General features: G+C 42.5%; 1 protein-coding gene across 3 annotated transcripts in view; it reads right to left on the reverse strand.

The window, feature by feature from the left end:
- dgkzb (diacylglycerol kinase, zeta b) overlaps positions 1–19,817 on the reverse strand; it is an 84,399-nt gene that overhangs the window by 53,756 nt on the left and 10,826 nt on the right. Inside the window, exons 1-2 of one of the 3 annotated variants that reach the window (XM_029115098.2) lie at positions 8,509–9,321; positions 8,005–8,272 (exon numbers count right to left, since the gene is read on the reverse strand). The exons of 1 other annotated variant lie outside the window; for it this stretch is intronic. In XM_029115098.2, the coding sequence (XP_028970931.2) occupies positions 8,005–8,219 (215 nt within the window). In that variant the 5' untranslated portion in view covers positions 8,220–8,272; positions 8,509–9,321. Of the gene's footprint in view, positions 1–8,004; positions 9,322–19,817 lie in introns of those variants that run through there. One more of the 3 variants, XM_013139100.4, reaches the window with a different exon arrangement.

Consider the following 19,817-nt stretch of genomic DNA (forward strand, 5'->3'; position numbering starts at 1 on the left):
AGGGTAGGGTTTTTGGGTTGGTGCGTTATAGGATGCTGTGCTATTCAAATAGCAAAGTGTATAATTTGCTTAGTCTTAGGTTTCTCGAGACGGGGCTTCATGCAATCTAACAAACAGATCCTTGATAAAATAAAGAAAATAAAGCAACAGCACAGGGAAGCAAAGACTCACAACAGAAAGAGTAGGAACGACCGAATGTGGTACGATGCCATTGACTCAGTAGCAATACAGAGCGGTGAGACTCCATATTATAAACAAACTGAGCATGACGTAAAACTCCATTGTTATTTTTGTTTTACTGCTAGAAAAATGTCGCCTTTCATTTTTTGTAACCAAATTGAAAATCCAAATTGTTCAAACTCAACAGCAATAAAATAGAGGTTATGTTGGTGGCTCCCAAAACACTTCTAAGAAAATGGGTGACATTATGAAATCCATTGACAGCTATTCCATCAGTGCATCCTCCAAGGCGGGTGTCAACTTTGAATTCACGCTCTCCTTTGAGCTCCACATCAAGTCCATCACCGAATCGGCCCTATACCACCTCCCTAACATCTCCTGACTCTGCCCACCCCTCACAGACCCGGTAGCAGAGACCCTCATACATGCTTTCATAACATCGCCTGGACTACTGCAATGGAGTTCTGTTTAAGGTGCCATGCAAAGCCCGCGACAGATTCCAGTATGTTCAAAACTCAGCTGCCAGTGGCCTTACTGCAAAACCCTGGGAACACAACACTTCCACACTGTACAACCTTCACTGGCTCTCTGTCAAGTTCTGCATCATTTACGATGTCCTGCTCCCCACCTACAAGGACCTCCATTGCCTTGCACCCTCTTACCTGTCCAACCTCCTTCACATACTCATAGTCTCTGCTCCTTTGACACTATTTCTCACCATTCCAAAAACTAGACTCCGTACCCAGTGGCGTCGGGCTGGAGGGAAAAGGGGTACTAGGTACAGTGGGGAGAACAAGTATTTGATACACTGCCGATTTTCCCACTTACAAAGCATTTTGATCATAGGTACTCTTCAACTGTGAGTGATGGAATCTAAAACAAAAATCCAGAAAATCACATTGTATGATTTTTAAGTAATTAATTAGCATTTTATTGCATGACATAAGTATTTGATACATCAGAAAAGCAGAACTCAATATTTGGTACAGAAACCTTTGTTTGCAATTACAGAGATCATACGTTTGACCAGGCTTGCACACACTGCAGCAGGGATTTTGGCCCACTCCTCCATACAGACCTTCTCCAGATCCTTCAGTTTTCGGGGCTGTCGCTGGGCAATACAGACTTTCAGCTCCCTCCAAAGATTTTCTATTGGGTTCAGGTCTGGAGACTGGCTAGGACCTCCAGGACCTTGAGATGCTTCTTACGAAACCACTCCTTAGTTGTCCTGGCTGTGTGTTTCGGTTCATTGTCATGCTGGAAGACCCAGCCACGACCCATCTTCAATGCTCTTACTGAGGGAAAGAGGTTGTTGGCCAAGATCCCGCGATACATGGCCCCACCCATCCTCCCCTCAATACGGTGTAGTCATCCTGTCCCCTTTGCAGAAAAGCATCCCCAAAGAATGATGTTTCCACCTCCATGATTCACGGTTGGGATGGTGTTCTTGGGGTTGTACTCATCCTTTTTCCTCCAAACACGGCGAGTGGAGTTTAAACCAAAAAGCTCTATTTTTGTCTCATCAGACCACATGAATTTCTCCCATTCATCCTTTGGATCATCCAGATGGTCATTGGCAAACTTCAGACGGGCCTGGACATGCGCTGGCTTGAGCAGGGAGACCCTGCGTGCGCTGCAGGATTTTAATCCATGACGGAGTAGTGTGTTACTAATGGTTTTCTTTGAGACTGTGGTCCCAGCTCTCTTCAGGTCATTGACCAGGTCCTGCCGTGTAGTTCTGGGCTGATCCCTCACCTTCCTCATGATCATTGATGCCCCACGAGGTGAGATCTTGCATGGAGCCCCAGACCGAGGTAGATTGACCATCAGCTTGAACTTCTTCCATTTTCTAATAATTGCGCCAACAGTTGTTGCCTTCACACCAAGCTGCTTGCCTATTGTCCTGTAACCCATCCCAGCCTTGTGCAGGTCTACAATTTTATCCCTGATGTCCTTACACAGCTCTCTGGGCTTGGCCATTGTGGAGAGGTTGGAGTCTGTTTGATTGAGTGTGTGGACAGGTGTCTTTTATACAGATAACGAGTTCAAACAGGTGCAGTTAATACAGGTAATGAGTGGAGAACAGGAGGGCTTCTTAAAGAAAAACTAACAGTGAGAGCTGGAATTCTTACTGGTTGGTAGGTGATCAAATACTTATGTAATGCAATAAAATGCAAATTAATTATTTAAAAATCATACAATGTGATTTTCTCTTAGATTCCGTCTCTCACAGTTGAAGAGTACCTATGATAAAAATTACAGACATCTACATGCTTTGTATGTAGGAAAACCTGCAAAATCGGCAGTGTATCAAATACTTGTTCTCCCCAATGTATATAGGCTCCTAACGTGTAGAGGGGCCCTCAAAAAATGCTTGAATCTTGAATAAAGAGTGGAGGGGCCCTCAGAGACCACCTATGCACAGGGCCCAGAATTTTGTGCTACACCCCCTGTCTGTACCATGGGGAACCAGGCATTCGGTGTTGTGGCCCCTAAACTATGTAACTTTTTCCCCATCAGCCACATGCAACTGATTCTACCACAACCTTTAATAACAGACTTAAAACTGACTTGTTAATGGTGCCTTTTCCCTCTGTGTAGCTTGAACCTCAGTGGTGCTTCATAGTTATGTTATCTTTTCTTTCCTTGATTTCTGGTTGTTCTTGTTGTGTGTTTCTTGCTATACAGTGTAATCGGGTTTCTTGAAAGGCACTTCTAAATCCAATGTATTAGTATTACGTCTATAATGAATTCAAGACAGGGTGATCTTTTCTTTGAACACTATATTTGGTAGTTTGTAAACAAAGGAAAGCCCACTGCTAAAGACACAAGAAAGGCTCATTCAACTTTTCAAACAGAAATACTGGAAGGGAGTATTTTGTAGCGCAATTTAAGAAAATTAAAGCAAATGAACACACACACACACACACACACAAACACACACGTCCCTGTCTGCGTTCCATCTGTGCTTCTATCAGTGCATTTGCATCACACTCAAATAAAAGCAAATTATCTTGGCACATGATGTCAGGCCATATTCAGGAATGATATTGCACAGTCATGGTTCACCCAGTAAAACGCACACCTATAAAACACACATGCAAACTTGTTCGCACACACAAAAGGTAAAGCCACGCAAAAACTATTTGTTTAAGTTAATGATCTCATTCGTCTGAGAAACCAGATATTCAGGAGTACCTGGAACCTTTTTCAGGTGTGTTGAAAGTGAAGGATCTGATAAAAGCTTAGCACTATGGCTGCACAACGTTTGGCCTTTCTATAGTAGGTGTTCATGTCTAGAATAAGGCATTTCCATTACATTGCTTTTACAATCAGTCCCCCAGTGTGGTTATTTAACATGATTATATATTTAAAGGGAAATGACACTCCCGCTTTATTGACCTATATATGTCCATTGATATAATTTTAATATAAGCGCTATCAACATTCTGAATATCCTCACACAATGCAAATAATAGTGTTTTTGCATGTTTCTAGTAGAAACAGCCATTTAAATTTTTTTGTTCTAAGTATACCACAGCCTCCAGAATTCATAGAGATTTCATTGCAATTTTCTATCACTACAAGCAGCAATTATTTGCCATTTAAAAAAACGATTTACTTAGCGCGCTCCCGATACTCTGTATAAACTAGTACTGTCTCAATTTTAAAAAGCCAACCTTTTAGAGGGGAAACACTAGTTATGCAATCAACCAATCAAAAAAACACAAAGGCTACAATAAATGCTATAAAACGAATTGGAGATAAAATTGGTTGACCTTTCCCGGTATGAAATGTAAAAAATTCTACTGTATAATTATGTCTGAAACACCTCACATGACTGAATTATCTAGAGAGACTAACAAAACCCCAAATACTGTCTAGTGGAAACGTTTATCTTTTCACATCTTTAGGCAAACTTGGTTCATTTTATAGAATCTACTTTTATGTACAATAACAAATAAGACACTTTCATTTTAATCTCCAAACATTTTAATTATACATTATTTTGGATGAAGGCTACATAGGTCCTGTAACACTACATAAAATAGCAAAGAAAATATTTTTGTAAATACATCTTCACCCAATTGTGTATGTTAACATTGCACTAACCAGAATTTAATAGAAAAGTAATGCCTTGGACCAAGCAATGCCCTCCAAACTGAAGTGTTTCACAGACTTGTATGAATAGGGGAAAATGTAATGTAGATGATGGGAACCTCATGAATGGTTTACAATATCTATAATATTCCCCTTTCCAATGTATAATTTGATTCTTTTTTTAATCAAACAAAAAATGCCAACAGATATTTGTATTTACATTCTACTTTAGAAAGCATAATAAGCCGTCTACTGGATTATCATGATCAAATCATGACTTTGCTATATTTAGCTTCCAAAATTGTATTATAATTATAGTAATAAAGTATGCTAATTTCTGATGAGTGGTTAGTGGAGATAATTTATAGCAAAAATTATGACACTCAGTAGTGAGCATACCTTCCTGTGTTGTACAAGACTACAACAATTAAGCAACAAGGCCTACTTTGGCAATGAGCTGGGTTCAATATTTATTTTGGAAGGGGGTTGATAAATTAAATTGAAATTGTCTATAACCTAATAATAACAATAATCTGTATCACTTTCATTATGATGCGGTAAGTAATGAAAAAATCTTGCTGGATTCAGTAGGTTTTCAACAATCATTCTTATCTCCCAAATTCATGGTTTGATCTGATAACCTGTCATTTACATTAAGCATAAGTGAAGAGAACACAAACTAAAAAATGTAATAATGAGGATTAAATATATCTGACATTCACTCGAACAATCCAAATATTTGGCAAACTGTTTAATCCCAACTTCTAAATCATATTTTCTCTACTTACATCAGCAGTGTCAAAATGTACCATTGAATGCACGTGGCCTTCCACATCATAACATTTGACATCTAAGACATTTTGCAGAGGCTCTTATCCAGAGCGACTTACTAACTGTATGTCTTAAGATACATAGCCACACTACCATAAGAGTGTTGTTAATGGGTGTTGGACAGTCGTATCTCTGCTAATGGGAGATAGCATAGCATATGTCTGGTCACCATCCAACCAAACCACAGAGTCCAGTACTATGAGCAGTAAGAACGACTACAGTCACTCACTATTCAAAACAGCATAAAGTCCACTATAAACAAAGCTTTCACCGAAAATAAAATACAGTTTAATACACGTGACTGTCTTGTTTGCTTTAGCCAGAACATGACTGTACATGTTGTTAATGGGGCAAATTTCTGTCGAACACATGATTCCTGAAAGTAAAGTACATGTCAACTGGGCTTATGACGACTGGACTGCACAGGGAGTGTCTGAGGCCTCAATTCAGTCAGACCTGCATTGCAATCTGAATGCATGATCCTATTATACTGCCAGCAGCAAAAACTCTTTTTAAGTTTTTACCGGAGTACCTGATACTTGTCCTGTACCCAAAACCATTCTGTCACTTATATTTCAGGGAAGAAAGTGTTGTGCAAGCTTCTTTGCAAATACTAGAAACACATTGAGCCACACAACTTAGAAAGCTGTTGTGACACAAAATATCTTGAAACCTATTCCATGTTGAAAGACTTTCTAGTACTTCACTGGTAAAATGCACAATGGGGTACTACTGGGGTACTCTGTGCAGAGTGGTGGCACATTTAAGTGGTGGTACAGTAACCGAAAAAGAATGGGAACCACTGCACTAGGCTATTTGCCTCTAATCCTTGACATTCTGTCAAGGAGACCAAGACAGAATAGCCTAACCCATTGGTTTTACCTCTTCAAATGTCCAGTACAAGTGAGTGACACAATCCCAGGACTTGCAACACTACCAAACAGTTTGTCTGCAAAAAAACAACAGCAGACAGAACCCAAGTCCATAATTCATTCATCACAGAGTAGAAGTGCTTCAACAGGATCAAGTATTCCACCACCCCTTGTATTCACCACAAAGCAAATGGCTATACTGATTCTAGATCGGCACTCCTCTAAGAATCCTATCCATCTATTCCTGTTGACCAGAGAAGAGCAGAGAGCGGAAAATGTAAAACGATCAGTAAGTCAAAACGGTCTGCTGAAAATGATCCTCCCCTAGTCACTAGCTAGTGTGCACAAAACAAATAGTAGTTTGTCTTTCCCTTTTAATAGTAGACATACAGATAAAACAACGGCCGCATTGCCCTTCGGAGTATTCATCACACAAAAGCAAAGGCCTTGGGGTTATTGATGGCTTTTGACCCCTTACTTCTGAACTGGTTCTAATTGGGTTCTGAAAGCTGCTGTGTGGCCTTCCTCTTACCTGACACCAGCTTAATCGTCAGCACACGGGAGATTGGCATGTCGAATTTCCCTTAGTTCCAAAGGGGCAAAAGGGCTCCCAATAGGGTCTAAAAACAACCATTTTTAATTAATTGTTCTGCCAATCCATTAAAGCTGTCTAAATTTAGTGGGCCGTGGGAGATCTTGCCCCGAGATTAAAGTTACTGCACGGTTAAATTTGAATAGGCACGTGGCACCTTTTCATTTTGCGATGGCTTGAGCGTATCTAGGATCTGCAGTTGAAATCCCTTAAGTTTAAATTACGCTGGAGTTATGAGGATGAAATACATTATTAACGGTTGAGCCAAGCGGATGACACTCAACGCCACTGGCCTTTTCCACAAACCGGACAAAGAACGGTTATACCGAACACTCAACCATAAATACATCAGCCAGATGTTCAACTAAGGCAGATGTGTGGTGGTGATTTTCCCTGTTATTAATCTGAAGAAACAAAACATGCCCCGTTATATCTTGATTCTGAACATTAATATACTTCCACCAATAAACTTCACATCCCTTCATGCCAATGTACCTACCACCTCAACAAACCCTGTAAACTTGTTATACTTTGTCCCCGTTTACAGTAATGGGTGCAAGATGGGTACAGAAGACTCTATAATGACTCTATAACTACAACACCCTAAACAACAGTCATTCCAAATGCTATTATGCCAAAACAATAGGACAAGTCACTCGACGATGCACCGGTAAGACCCTAACTCCCCTGAGCAGGCCGCTCAGGGCCATGAAAGGGTCATCGGTCAAATGAAACAGGAAGCTCTCAGAAGTGGAAATGAGGAAACAAATGAGTGGAGAAGACCCAGAAGACCAGAGACATCACTGAGTATGAATGGCTGTTTGTTTTTGATCACAAGGACAACTGAAGACTCTTTGTTAAGGGGCTCAGTGATTATTTGGTGTGAGGACTGGGATTCTGAGATGGCCAACAGGTTTCAAGAGACCAACAGCCCTGAGATGTTCAATGTGCTGTGGATCCAACTCTCAGTCACACACCAACCTCATAGCATAACTGCGTTACCTTGGTTCAAGGTCGGTTCCAAGTCTCTTGGAAATGGCGACAGAGCAAACAGAGCTGAGACCAGGCTATCATTGTATCATGCTGCCCAAGAATAAATCAGGCATATTACTTCAGATTATCCAGACAGTTGAGTTGATAGGTCCTTTAAATACCTTTCTAAAAACATTGACAGCAGAAGAATGGCACCAAACACCTGGCTACTGATAAATCACCCAGACACACATCTTGGGAGTGGGGTTTGATCATGAGAGCAACTGGAAATGGGCCTTACTAATGTTACCCAAGTGTTTGAAGAAATTTTGCTGGAGCATTCACAGAACTACTCAGCGGTAGCAGACGAGAGAAAGCAGAACACTGCCAAACTGCAGTTGATTAGAGACGTTGCAGAAACGTTGGGCGTGGGAAAGCAACAGCACGCAGACTCACCTCCTGCCAAACATGCGAAGCGTGAAGTTCTTGGTGGTATGGGGGCCTCGGGTGGCGGCGGCAACGGCGGCGGAGGGCAGGACCGGACTGGAGGAAGACGAAGAAGAGGACGAGACCGGCGAGGCTGAGGTGTATGGTTCGTCTCCATCCTGAAGGGACTCATCAGGATCGGGGGACACCCCTGCTCCTCCCTGTTCCCCCCCGGGCCGCTCCATGGCCGATATTCTCAGACCGTTGGTTCTCTCACACACTGAGCCTTCCCTTTTCTCTGCGAGGAGTCACAGAGCACACACAGCCCCGGGCCAGGCAGCGAGAAGCCATGAGAACAACAACAAAAAACTCCTGAGCAGCAATTTAGCAGCAGCTACACTCTTGCTTTTCTTTCCCCAGCAAAAGTAGGGAGAAAAGAAAACATAGAAACACGGCAAATCTTACATGCCCCTGTTTACTTTCTTACTGGTCAAGTCTGACAAATGCGCGGAGGAGGGGAAAATCTTTAGAGACCTTTGTGTGTGTTTGTAGGTGTGGGTATTCTGCCAGTCTCTCGCCACACAGAAGACTCTTTCTTGACCAGGAAGTGGAGCTCTGTTGAGCTGAAGGCAGCAGCATTCAAATTGTAAGGTTTCTCTTATTCCTTCCCAGGCTGGTCTGGTCTCCACACTGGCTTCCTTCCTCCAATGCCTCCCAGTCAGAGGAAACCTCTCTCCTCCCTCTGCTGTTCCAGTTTCCTGGTCTGTCTGCTTTCTCCCTGCCACTGGTGCTAAAACTACTAACCACCACACAACACGCACTGGCTGGATTGCCTTCTGCAGGACTACTGAAAACAATCCAGGAAGTGTCAATCCCAGGCAAACCAACAAGCGGGAACAAGAACCTGTTTCGCCTTCTTGCTGCCTACCTGTGGCTTTTTGTTCTCACACTTTTCCTCTCATGCCTCGGTGTCATCTCTCTTCCCCTCACACTTACACATACTTTTATCACCCACTCATCTCTCTCGCTTACCCTCTCTGCTCCTCCCCTCCCTCTCATGTTCTCTCCCATTGGCCAAGAGTAGAATATGACCGCATCGCCACCTATTGGTTACTTGTGAAAAGTGCATGAATCTTAGCTAAATCTGTTCAAATATCCTAAAAATAGCACAGAGAAGTGTGTCAAAAGCTGACAGCACACAAGAGCCAGTGTTTCTTAACCTGATTTACGACGCATCCTGTTTAACCACAGAATCGTGAAAGACTGCCCAATATTAACACAAGGGAGATTTCAGGTCCCATTCCACCCCTGTAAAAGAGCATTCAATTAAATGAATGTCATTTTCTTTTTTTTATCAATACAGGACACTCATTAAAACCAGCTGTACTGTACAACTAGCTGACCAAAGTCCTGCTTCTCTCATTTGGATCATATTTCTAGGGCCATACTCGACAAGCCTCTGCAACATGCTCCACTCTGGCTTCCCTCCCACATGTGCTTTACATAAAGATGGGTGAAACAAACCCACGCCATCCATCCGTCTATACATCTATCCAGCACATTTTATACCCCCCCTACACACACACTTTCACACACACACACATACACACACACATATAACCTCTCTCTCACACATAAAACCTCATACAACCTCACAATGCCTCACATATACCCACATACAACCTGACACACACACACACACACACACACACAACTTGACACACATACACACAATCAGCCACAAACAACTTCACACAAACATAACCCCTCTTTTAGCAAGTGAGAGCAGAGAGCCGCAGAAGAGTTGCGGTAGTGAGTCCCACGCAGAGATCTTCACCAAATGGCTGCCACCTCCCCGGAGCTCTCGCTGCCAGCCGGAGTTCAGCTCAGTGCAGTGCTCTGAAGAATACGCCAAAGTTATTTTTGACAGCCAATTAAAAAAAACATTGGGTGGTGCGCCGATCGGCCTGACACTGACAATCCCAGGATGTTTCCAGGATGGGTCGACGGTCTTACTCCACAAGGTGAGCAAAATATTTTTTAAAGGGACAAAGGGGTCATGAATGAGTTCCTTACAATGACTAACCCCCCCCCCCCCAAAGGCATCACAGTAGTGATGTGGTGCCCCAGGATCGGGATGTGTTGCAAATCCAGGTTGTCATGATAGCTACAGCTACTGGCCAAGAATGGAAGATTGCCCCCGCAGAGCTTATCAAAACAGAGATAAGAGTTGCGGAGCTGGGCAGGGGAGGACGTTGTGGGTCTCAAATGATACTGTATTCCCTACATAGTGAACTACTATAGATCAGATCAGGGAATATGGTGACACATCTGGTTTTTAACTTAGGTAAATCAGGTGGATACGTTGAATGAAATCTATTATGTTGATCAGATATTGGGATTAATTATTTACACTACTACTAAAAGCAACTGATTGATAATGGAAGCAATTGTCTAAATCTTCCAAATGATGTGCTCTACTTGAGTTTATCTTGGAAAATACTATATACTTCAAGTCACTGTCTCACATTAGCTGTGTAATTGTGAAACCAGGGTTCAAATCAAGTCTTTGTGGCAGCATGAGAAACTGTGAGCTCAATTTAGGTAGAGGCCTTTGTGTTTAATCCTTCCAGCATATAAGGATTCCGGTCCTCCTAAAGTTTAAAACTTTCTGAAAATTCTGAAAATGCATTCCTCACATTAACAACGATTAATAGTGGAGAAGGAAAAATTAGTGGGGAAGGAGAACTGACCCTACTCCCCCAGCACAATAGTATAACAGTGTAAGACCTTGGGACTGAGACAGGGGGGTCCGGCAACACTGTGGCCCTACCCGTGGGGAGGCCCCGGACAGGGCCCAACAGGCAGGAAATCAATCCACCCACATTGCCAGGCATCAACCAAAGGGACACCCACCAACTGCAACCCCCCTGAATGAGGGCAGAGTATTTCCAGCACAAGAGTACAGCCCAATTGCAAAGTGTGCAACAGAGAGACAACAACAAGACAGTGACGCTTCCCCCGAAAGGCATTGGAGGGAGGGCATCCCAGTGGCGACGAGAGCCCACCTGGCAAGACAGCAAGGGTGGACAGTATCAAGCCTTCTGGTCACCTTCACGCCCCCAGGCCAGGCTACACCTGATCATAAACTGTGCTGTAGAGATTAGTTTTTAGTAGAGTTTGCATTCCTAACTTTAATTGGTAGATCATTCCACAGTAGTGGAGCTCTATGAGAAAAGGCCCTGCCTTCCGGCTATTTGTTTAGAAATTGTAGGTACAAATGAAAGGCCTGCTTTTTGCGATCGTTGGTTATGTGTAGGTATTTATGGCTGGATCATTTCAGCAAGGTAAGTAGGAGCAAGTCCATGTATTAATTTATAGGTTAACAGTAAAACCTTAAAATCAGCCCTAACCCTAACAGGCAGCCAGTGTAATAAAAAATTATTAGTGCTGCAGCCATGAGCAGCACTAATTGAAGTTTCTAACTAAGTTAAGGTTTCTTACAGTTTTTTGGGATACAACCATGCAGCAGTCCGATACGACCATAACAACGCTCTTTGTTTCTTGAGTCCTAAAATGAGCATTTCTGTTTTTCTTGAGTTTAAGAGCAAGATGTTCTCTGTCATCCACTTCCTAATAACTGAAACGCATGCTTCCAAAGTAGCTAATATTGGGGCTTCTCCATGCTTTGAAATATATAACTGTGTGTCATCAGCATAACAGTGAAAATGTACATTGTGATTTCAGATTACACCGCCCTGAGGCAGCATGTGATTTCGGAACAATAATGGGCCCAGAACCAAGCCTTGAGGAACACCAAAGCATACCTTTGACTCAGAGGATATGCCATCGACACTAACAAACTGATATCTTTCAGATAAATAAGATTTAAACCAGGCTAGAACAAGTCCACATAGCCCAATATGGGTTTCCTGTCTCTCTAAGAGAAGGGAGTGATCAATAGTGTCAAAAGCAGCCCTTAGATCAAGAAGCAACAGAATGGATGCGGAACCTTTGTCTGAAGCCATTAAAAGGTCATTTGTTACCTTAACAAGTGCAGTCTCAATACTATGATGGGATCTGAAACCGGACTAGAGCATTTCATAAATGTTATTTGTCCTCAGGAAGGCATTCAGTTGTTGGGAAACAACTTTTAGAGGAACAGGAGGTTCGATATTGGCCTACAATTGTTTAATATGTCGGGATCCAGATTAGATTTTTTTTAGAAGAGGCTTAATTTCATCTATTTTTAATGAGTTTGGTACACATCCGGAAGAAAGGGAGCAATTTATTATGTTCAACATTGGCTGACCTAGCACAGGAAATAGCTCCTTAAGTAATTTTGTGGGTTTAGAACTCATTACAAATTTAGTGAATGTGTCGAGCGATACGGTATCCAAAAATTCAAGTGTCTCCAATGACACCTGGTCAAGGAGGTTCAGGACATTCTCAGGACAACTGAGATTTTGAGGACCATAAATCTACTTAAGGAGGAGTCAGTTATTTGTTTACTAATGGTGATGGTCTTTTCATCACAGTAGTTCATGCATTCATTACAACTAACCTCGAACACCCTGGTGGACACCGGTGGTCAGGGAAGCCGTCCGACTGAAGAAGGAGGCCTTCTGGGATGTGTTATCCCGGAGGACTCCAGAGACGGTGGCAGTGTACCGACAGACCCGAAAGGCTGCGACCTCTGCTGTGAAAGAGGCAAAACAGCGGGTGTGGGAGGAGTTTGGGGAAGCCATGGAGAGGGACTTTCGGTCGGCACCAAGGTGTTTCTGGAAAACCGTCCGCCAGCTCAGGAGGGGAAAACGGGGAACTATCCAAGCTGTGTACAGTAAGGATGGGACACTGTTGACCTCAACTGAGGAGGTAATTGGGCGATGGAAGGAACACTTTGAGGAACTCCTTAATCCCACAAACACACCCTCTTTAGTGGAGGCAGAGCTGGAGGCTGATGGGGAAGCATCGTCAATCTCCATGGCAGAAGTCACTGAGGTAGTCAAACAATTCCACAGTGGCAAAGTTCCGGGGATTGACGAGATCCGTCCAGATATGTTGAAAGCTTTGGGTGTGGAGGGGATGTCTTGAATGACACGCCTCTTCAACATTGCGTGGGAGTGTCACAAGGAGGTGGCGGACCAGGGTGGTGGTTCCCCAGTTCAAAAAGGGGGACCAGAGGGTGTGTGCCAATTACAGGGGTATCACACTTCACAGCCTCCCTGGGAAAGTCTACTCAAAGGTACTGGAAAGGAGGGTTTGGCAGACAGTCGAACCTCAGAAATGGAACAATGTGGATTCCATCCTGGTTGCGGAACAACCGATCAGCTCTTTACTCTTGCAAGGATTCTGGAGGGGGCCTGGGAATATGCCCACCCAGTCTACAAGTGTTTTGTGGATTTGGAGAAGGCGTATGACCGGGTCCCCCGGCAGATACTGTGGGAGGTGCTGCGGGAATGGGGTGAGGAGGTCCCTTTGGAGGGCTATCCAATCCCTGTACGTCCAAAGTGAGAGCTGTGTTCGGGTTCTCTGTAGTAAGTCGGACTCGTTCCAGGTGTGGGTTGGCCCCCGCCAGGGCTGCGCTTTGTCACCAATCCTGTTTGTAACTTTTATGGACAGGATATCGAGGCGTAGTCGGGGTGGGGAGGGGTTGCCTTTCGGTGGGCTGGGGATCCGAGTGCGAAGCGGTTGGGATGAGGATTAGCACCTCTAAATCTGAGGCCATGGTTCTCAGCAGGAAACCGATGGAGTGCCTCCTCCGGGTAGGGAATGAGGCATTACCCCAAGTAAAGGAGTTCAAGTATCTCAGGGTCTTGTTCGCTAGTGAGGGGACAATGGAGCGGGAGATTGGCCGAAGAATCGGAGCAGCGGGGGCGGTATTGCATTCGTTTTATCGCACCGTTGTGACGAAAAGAGAGATGAGCCAGAAGGCAAAGCTCTCGATATACCGGTCAATTTCCGTACCTACTCTCACCTATGGTCATGACGGCTAGGTCATGACCGAAAGAACAAGATCACGAGTACAAGCGGTTGAAATGGGTTTTCTCAGAAGGGTGGCTGGCTTCTCCCTTAGGGATCGGGTGAGAAGCTCAGCCATCCGTGAGGAACTCGGAGTAGAGCCGCTTGCTCCTTTGCATCGAAAGGAGCCAGTTGAGGTGGTTCGGGCATCTGGTAAGGATGCCCCCAGGACGTCTCCCTAGGGAGGTGTTCCAGACACGTCCAGCTGGGAGGAGACCTCGGGGTAGGCCCAGGACTAGGTGGAGAGATTATATTCCGACACTGGCCTGGGAACACCTCGGGATCCCCCAGTCAGAGCTGGCAAATGTGGCTCGGGAAAGGGACGTTTGGGGTCCCCTGCAGGAGCTGCTGCCCCCGCGACCTGATACCGGATAAGCGGATGAAAATGAGATGAGATGGAGCGTTTAGATCCTCGATTTGATCGTTTAGAGATTCATTTACTCTGTCGTTAATGAGCCAACTTGTAAGAATATCAAGGAATTTATTTGTAGTCCGAGAATTTATAGTACGGCTTTTGAAACTCATTGTTTGCGGAGCAAGTTAATTTCTTGTTTTAACATAAATGTAATAAGACAGTGATCCTATAATCCAGGATTTTGGGGGGAAATTATTAGATCTACAATATCTATTTCTCGTGACAGGACTAAATCTAAGGTGTGATTGTGGCAATGTGTTGGACCTGAGAAATGTTTGATAAAATCCATTGAGTCAATTATGGCTTCAAAGGCTTTTTGAAGAGGATCATTGGACTTCGATATGAATATTGAAATCGCCAAAAATTTGAATACTACTATCTGCCATGACTACAAGGTTAGACAAGAATTCTGGAAACTCAGAGGAACATTGTGTATGGCCCGGGAGGCCTATAAATAGTAGCTATGTAAAATGATTTATCGGCCTGGTTAACTTTCATAAGTAAAACTTCAAAAGAATGAAAATCAGTGATATGTTTGAGAGTAAATTTATATTTACTGTCATAAATATTAGCAACACCCCCTTCTTTTCGGGATGTACGAAGGATATGATCACTAGTATAGCCAGGATGCTGACATCTTTCTAGCTAGTTTACACGCTGATGATATGTTCTGCTTCGTAACCTCTGACTGTTTCATCCTGATGTCGTTGGTGCCAACGTGAATAACAATATCTCTGTACTCTCTATACTTGCCAGTTTTAGACTTCGCTAGCACCAGCCCCAGATTTGCGACTACGTCGGTGGCTCTGCCCCCCGGTAAACAGTGTACGATCGCCGGCTGATTCTTTAGTCTAATACTGCGGGTAACGGAATCGCAGATGACTAAGGTTTTTAGTTTTTCAACCTGTTGAAAGTCTGAGTTGGATTTAGCAACGACTCAGGTTTAACTGGTCGACAGCATTTCTTCCCAGTGACCAAGAGAAAGTTCTTGCCCGGCTGCAGGAGCTGTGCCGGGGGGCTAACAAGACAATCGTTTCTTCCTGGTGGCACAGACGCAGTTTTTCTATGTCTACACTAACATAATCCTTGCCTGACATTTGCGTCAGAAGCCGAGCCTCTAACTCTTATCTTTACCTGAAGACGATAGTTCTCCTCTGTGTTGTAGCTACAACAATTACAGTGATAAGGCATTTTAATGATACTTAGCGTCGGGTGTTCAGGGGTGAGTGGTGCTGTTAATGTCCAGAAAGAGTCCTGGTGTAGTAAAGTTGGGTAAGTGGTCAACAGATGAAAATTGGTGTTGGTAAACTCTATCTACACCCAATACCCGATGAGAAAGCAAAAACATGTATTTTGAAATGTATTGAAAATTAATTTATAGCAAATAAAAAACTGAAATATCGAATGCACATAAGGATTAGTAGTACTTTGTAGAATCGCTTTTGCCATCGATCACAGCTTTAAGTCTTCTAGGGTATGCCTCTACCAGCTTTGCACACCTGGGGGCTGATTTATCCAACATGCGTACACACAAATGTATGCAGAAACCATGCATGCAAAGTGTAGGATTTATCAATACATATTGTAGTAAAATTATACAGTCATGACCATACGTACGCTGTGCCAAGTGGTGGAATAAGGGAACTGCTTCTAAAACGTTGACTAGTTTATGTGGGGAATATATTTTGGAAATGTTTAAATTTAATTTTTTCCCATTGTGCTTTTAAAGCAAACTTTTAAAAAATTAATATTTCATTTAATTTGACCACATCTTTGAATTTGTAATGCAAAGAATTCGAAGTTGACCAATTGATCGGCCTGGCCGATTAATTAGGGATGATTTGTGTTTTTCAAAACTATCGGTAATTGCCGTTGTTGTTCACTGATTATGGCCAATAATTCTTATACGGGAAGCACGTATGAACATGACATCATGTAATCCACGGGCAGACTGATCGCCTGTCACGCGGTGCAACATCAAAAGGACCTTGTGACTGCAGAGAAACCAGGGTAAGGTGTTAGCTAGTTTGAAATGTATTTCACGCTTTCAGAAAACAGTCAATCATCACATTATCATTAGTCAGCTACACAAGGTTGATATTACTAGGATAATTAGCGTACACTGTGTTGCATATAATAAACGCAGTGCCTGTTCCATTATCATCAAATCACCTGGGCTGTTTTGTCCCAAATATAAGCCACACAAAATACTTATAGCATAAATCTTAAGTATCACCAGGGCCAGTTCTAGGCACAGGTGTTATAAGCAATTGCATAGGGTCCCCGACCGCTAGGGGGCCTCAACCACTAGGGACCACCAGGGGAGCAGGCCCCAAATAAAATGTTGCTTAGGGCCCCGAAAAGACTAGAGCCGGCTCTGAGTATCACCTATATCCATTTCACAATGTTAGTCATTGGAGTGCTTTACATAAGAGATCTACACATAAACGCTCGAAAAATAGACACGGTCTCTAACAAGACATGCTATGACACTCATAGCGCTTGCGGCCTACCTGTTGTCTTGCGTTCACTCCCATGCATTCTAGCTCCATGATAAGCATACACAAATGCATGTGAGCATGCGAGTGATGTACTTTAGGTAACCCATTGCAGTGATTACACAGCTTAGATATAAAATGGGTCGATATTTGTATGTTTTTATTTGCAGTGTGTCCAAACTTTTGACCAGTACTGTAAATGTAGCATATAAGGTATTCAAAAGAAAGCACAATCTTTCAAACATTTTAAAGCTATCCAATTATACAGATTGCTGATTGATATATTGTTGCAATCCCTACTAAAAATACAGATCCGTTTTGACCTGAATGGATTTTAGAACTATATCAAAACCTTTTGTGTTATCCTTATGAAATTGTAAGACATTGTCAAGTAACTTGTTAAATTAAGTATAATGTAATTTTTATACCAGTGGTGAATGGGCTAAAAAGTTGGGCAAAGTGGTAATAAGGTGGTGATGAAAGCAACAGCTTAGGCACAGCAATATGTTTATAACATTTGGGCACTGTATTTACAAAAATGTACAGAAGTCAAATTGACCGTCTTTGGCAGTTCTAGTGTTAAAAGGGATTGGGAGCTGTGTCCATGAGAAAGCGGGACGTTTCTACACCAAGTGGAAAGTCCCATCTTTCAGATAGAATTGAAACTCAGTCGATAGCCCAAAGCACCCCAAAGTAAAAGCTACAATCAATGTGATATTGGTGATATGTATGAGTAAATATCAACATTGTAAGGCCTTTTAGGGATCCAAGTACATTAGTGTTTTATGGGTTACAAGTCTATAAAAATCCTATGCAATCATGATAACATCTCCTGTCTGTGAACTTTGACCTACACAACCATTCAAAAGTTTGGAGTCACTTAAAAATGCCCTTGCTTTCCATGAAACATACAACCCCATTTCCAAAAAAGTTGGGTAAAGAAAGCTGCTTAAAATGTTGATAAAAACAGAATGCAATGATGTGCAAATTGCATTTAAGCCCTATATTCAATAGAAAATACTACAAAGACAACATATTAAATGTTGAAATTGAGGCATTTCAGTTTCTTGAAAAATATATGCCCACTTTAAATTTGATGTCAGCAACAGCGTTTTTGGGAACAGGGTTGTACATGAAATGAGTTTGAATAATATATATAGCAAAATGAAAATATTCGTTAAATACCTATTTTCCAGTGGCATTTGACAAGACGATTACTGACTAAACAGATTCAGAAAAGACAAAAATGATATAATTTTGGTTGACCAAAATGAGACGACACAGAATGTTTGTGACGGAAGTCTTATATAACTACCATATTTGGACAGGAGGATTTTGGAAAGAGAGCAACTAAGTGTTTTTTTTTGTCCAAACAAAAGCATGAATGGGCAGTAGCAAATTGCGTTTTATTTCTCATCCCAATGGTGCAATGGTACTATTGGAGGAAAAGAAATGTCATGCCCAGGTCCTTCCAAAGATTTTTCTCTGACTGTTCTCTAATCTCAAGTACCCCTAACTGCAGTGTGCAGTTCGGTTCAGGGCCCAATGTGGGTGGTGTTAAATGTTTGACACAGCCCACATTTGATCAAGCCAACTGATTTTTTTTGTTTCATCTGAGGTCTGAGAGTCATACACTGAAGAAGAACACACACGTTTGTGCAAGGCACAAGGATACAAACATATTTAATTTTTGAAGACCTTAAGAAATATTAGGCCTATATAACCTGGTACCAGCCAAAGTATGTGATCGGAGTAGAGTTGATAGAATCGCTCTTTGCTTGAAGGAAAAGTATTGACTAAAATGGCTCACCGTTTTCGTAATTTTGACAAAACCTAATAAGTCATTATTAAAATGATAAAATGTTTACTAAAACTAGTCAAAAGACAAGACTAAAAAAGATTTGCAGCAATTACAGCCCTGTAGACCTATGGAATTCTAGTTTTCTATTTGCTGAGGTAATCTGAAGAGATTTTATCTATGCTTCCTGAAGCATACGGTCAAAAGCTGCTCCCACAACATCTCAATAGGGTTGAGATCTGGTGACTGTGCATCATTATAGACAGAATACCAGCTGGCTGCTTCTTCCATAAATAGTTCTTGCATAGTTTGGAGCTGTGCTCTGGGTCATTGTCCTTTTGTAGGAAGAAATTGGCTCCAGGGTATGGCATGGCTTTTAAAATGTGATTCCTTCTTCAATATCCCTTTTAACTTGTACAATTCTCCCACTTTACCACCACCAAAGCACCCCAGACCATCACATTGCCTCCACCATGCTAGATGATAGATGGCATCAAGCACTCCTCCAACATCTTTTCATTTGGTCGGCATCTCACGAACATTCTTCTACGTGATCCGAAAACCTCAAACATAGATTGGTCTGTCCATAACACTTGTTTTTTATCTTTATTTTTCATCACAGTGTCTGTGTTCTTTTGCCAGGGTTAATTGTTTCTTTTTATGACTTTTATGTCATGTCTTTTTCTTTACAACTCTGTCTAGAAGGCCAGCATCCTGGAGTTGCCTCTTCACTGTTGACATTGAGACTGGTGTTTTGTGGGTATTATTTAATGAAGCTGCCAGGTGAGGACCTGTGAGGCGCCTGGTTCTCAAACTAGACACGCCAATATATGTGTCCTCTTGCTCAGTTGGCCACTGGGGCCTCCCACTCTTTCTATTTCTGTTTTCTGCATTCTGAAAAACTTCCTGTCATAAGTCAATAATAAAAACAAATTACTAAAAACAAATACTTTCACACAAGGCTCCACTACTAAGTAACAGCAGTTTTTGACTTGTTACAAGATCAAATAATGCCAGAGGACATTTTCTTTGAAAGATCGCCATGAAAAACGTCACCAGCTTTGTGGGTTGTTACATCACCTACTGAAGCCTACAACATCCACCCATGACT

This window comes from Esox lucius, chromosome 19 (genome assembly GCF_011004845.1).
Source record: "Esox lucius isolate fEsoLuc1 chromosome 19, fEsoLuc1.pri, whole genome shotgun sequence".
Classification (NCBI taxonomy): Eukaryota; Metazoa; Chordata; class Actinopteri; order Esociformes; family Esocidae; genus Esox; species Esox lucius.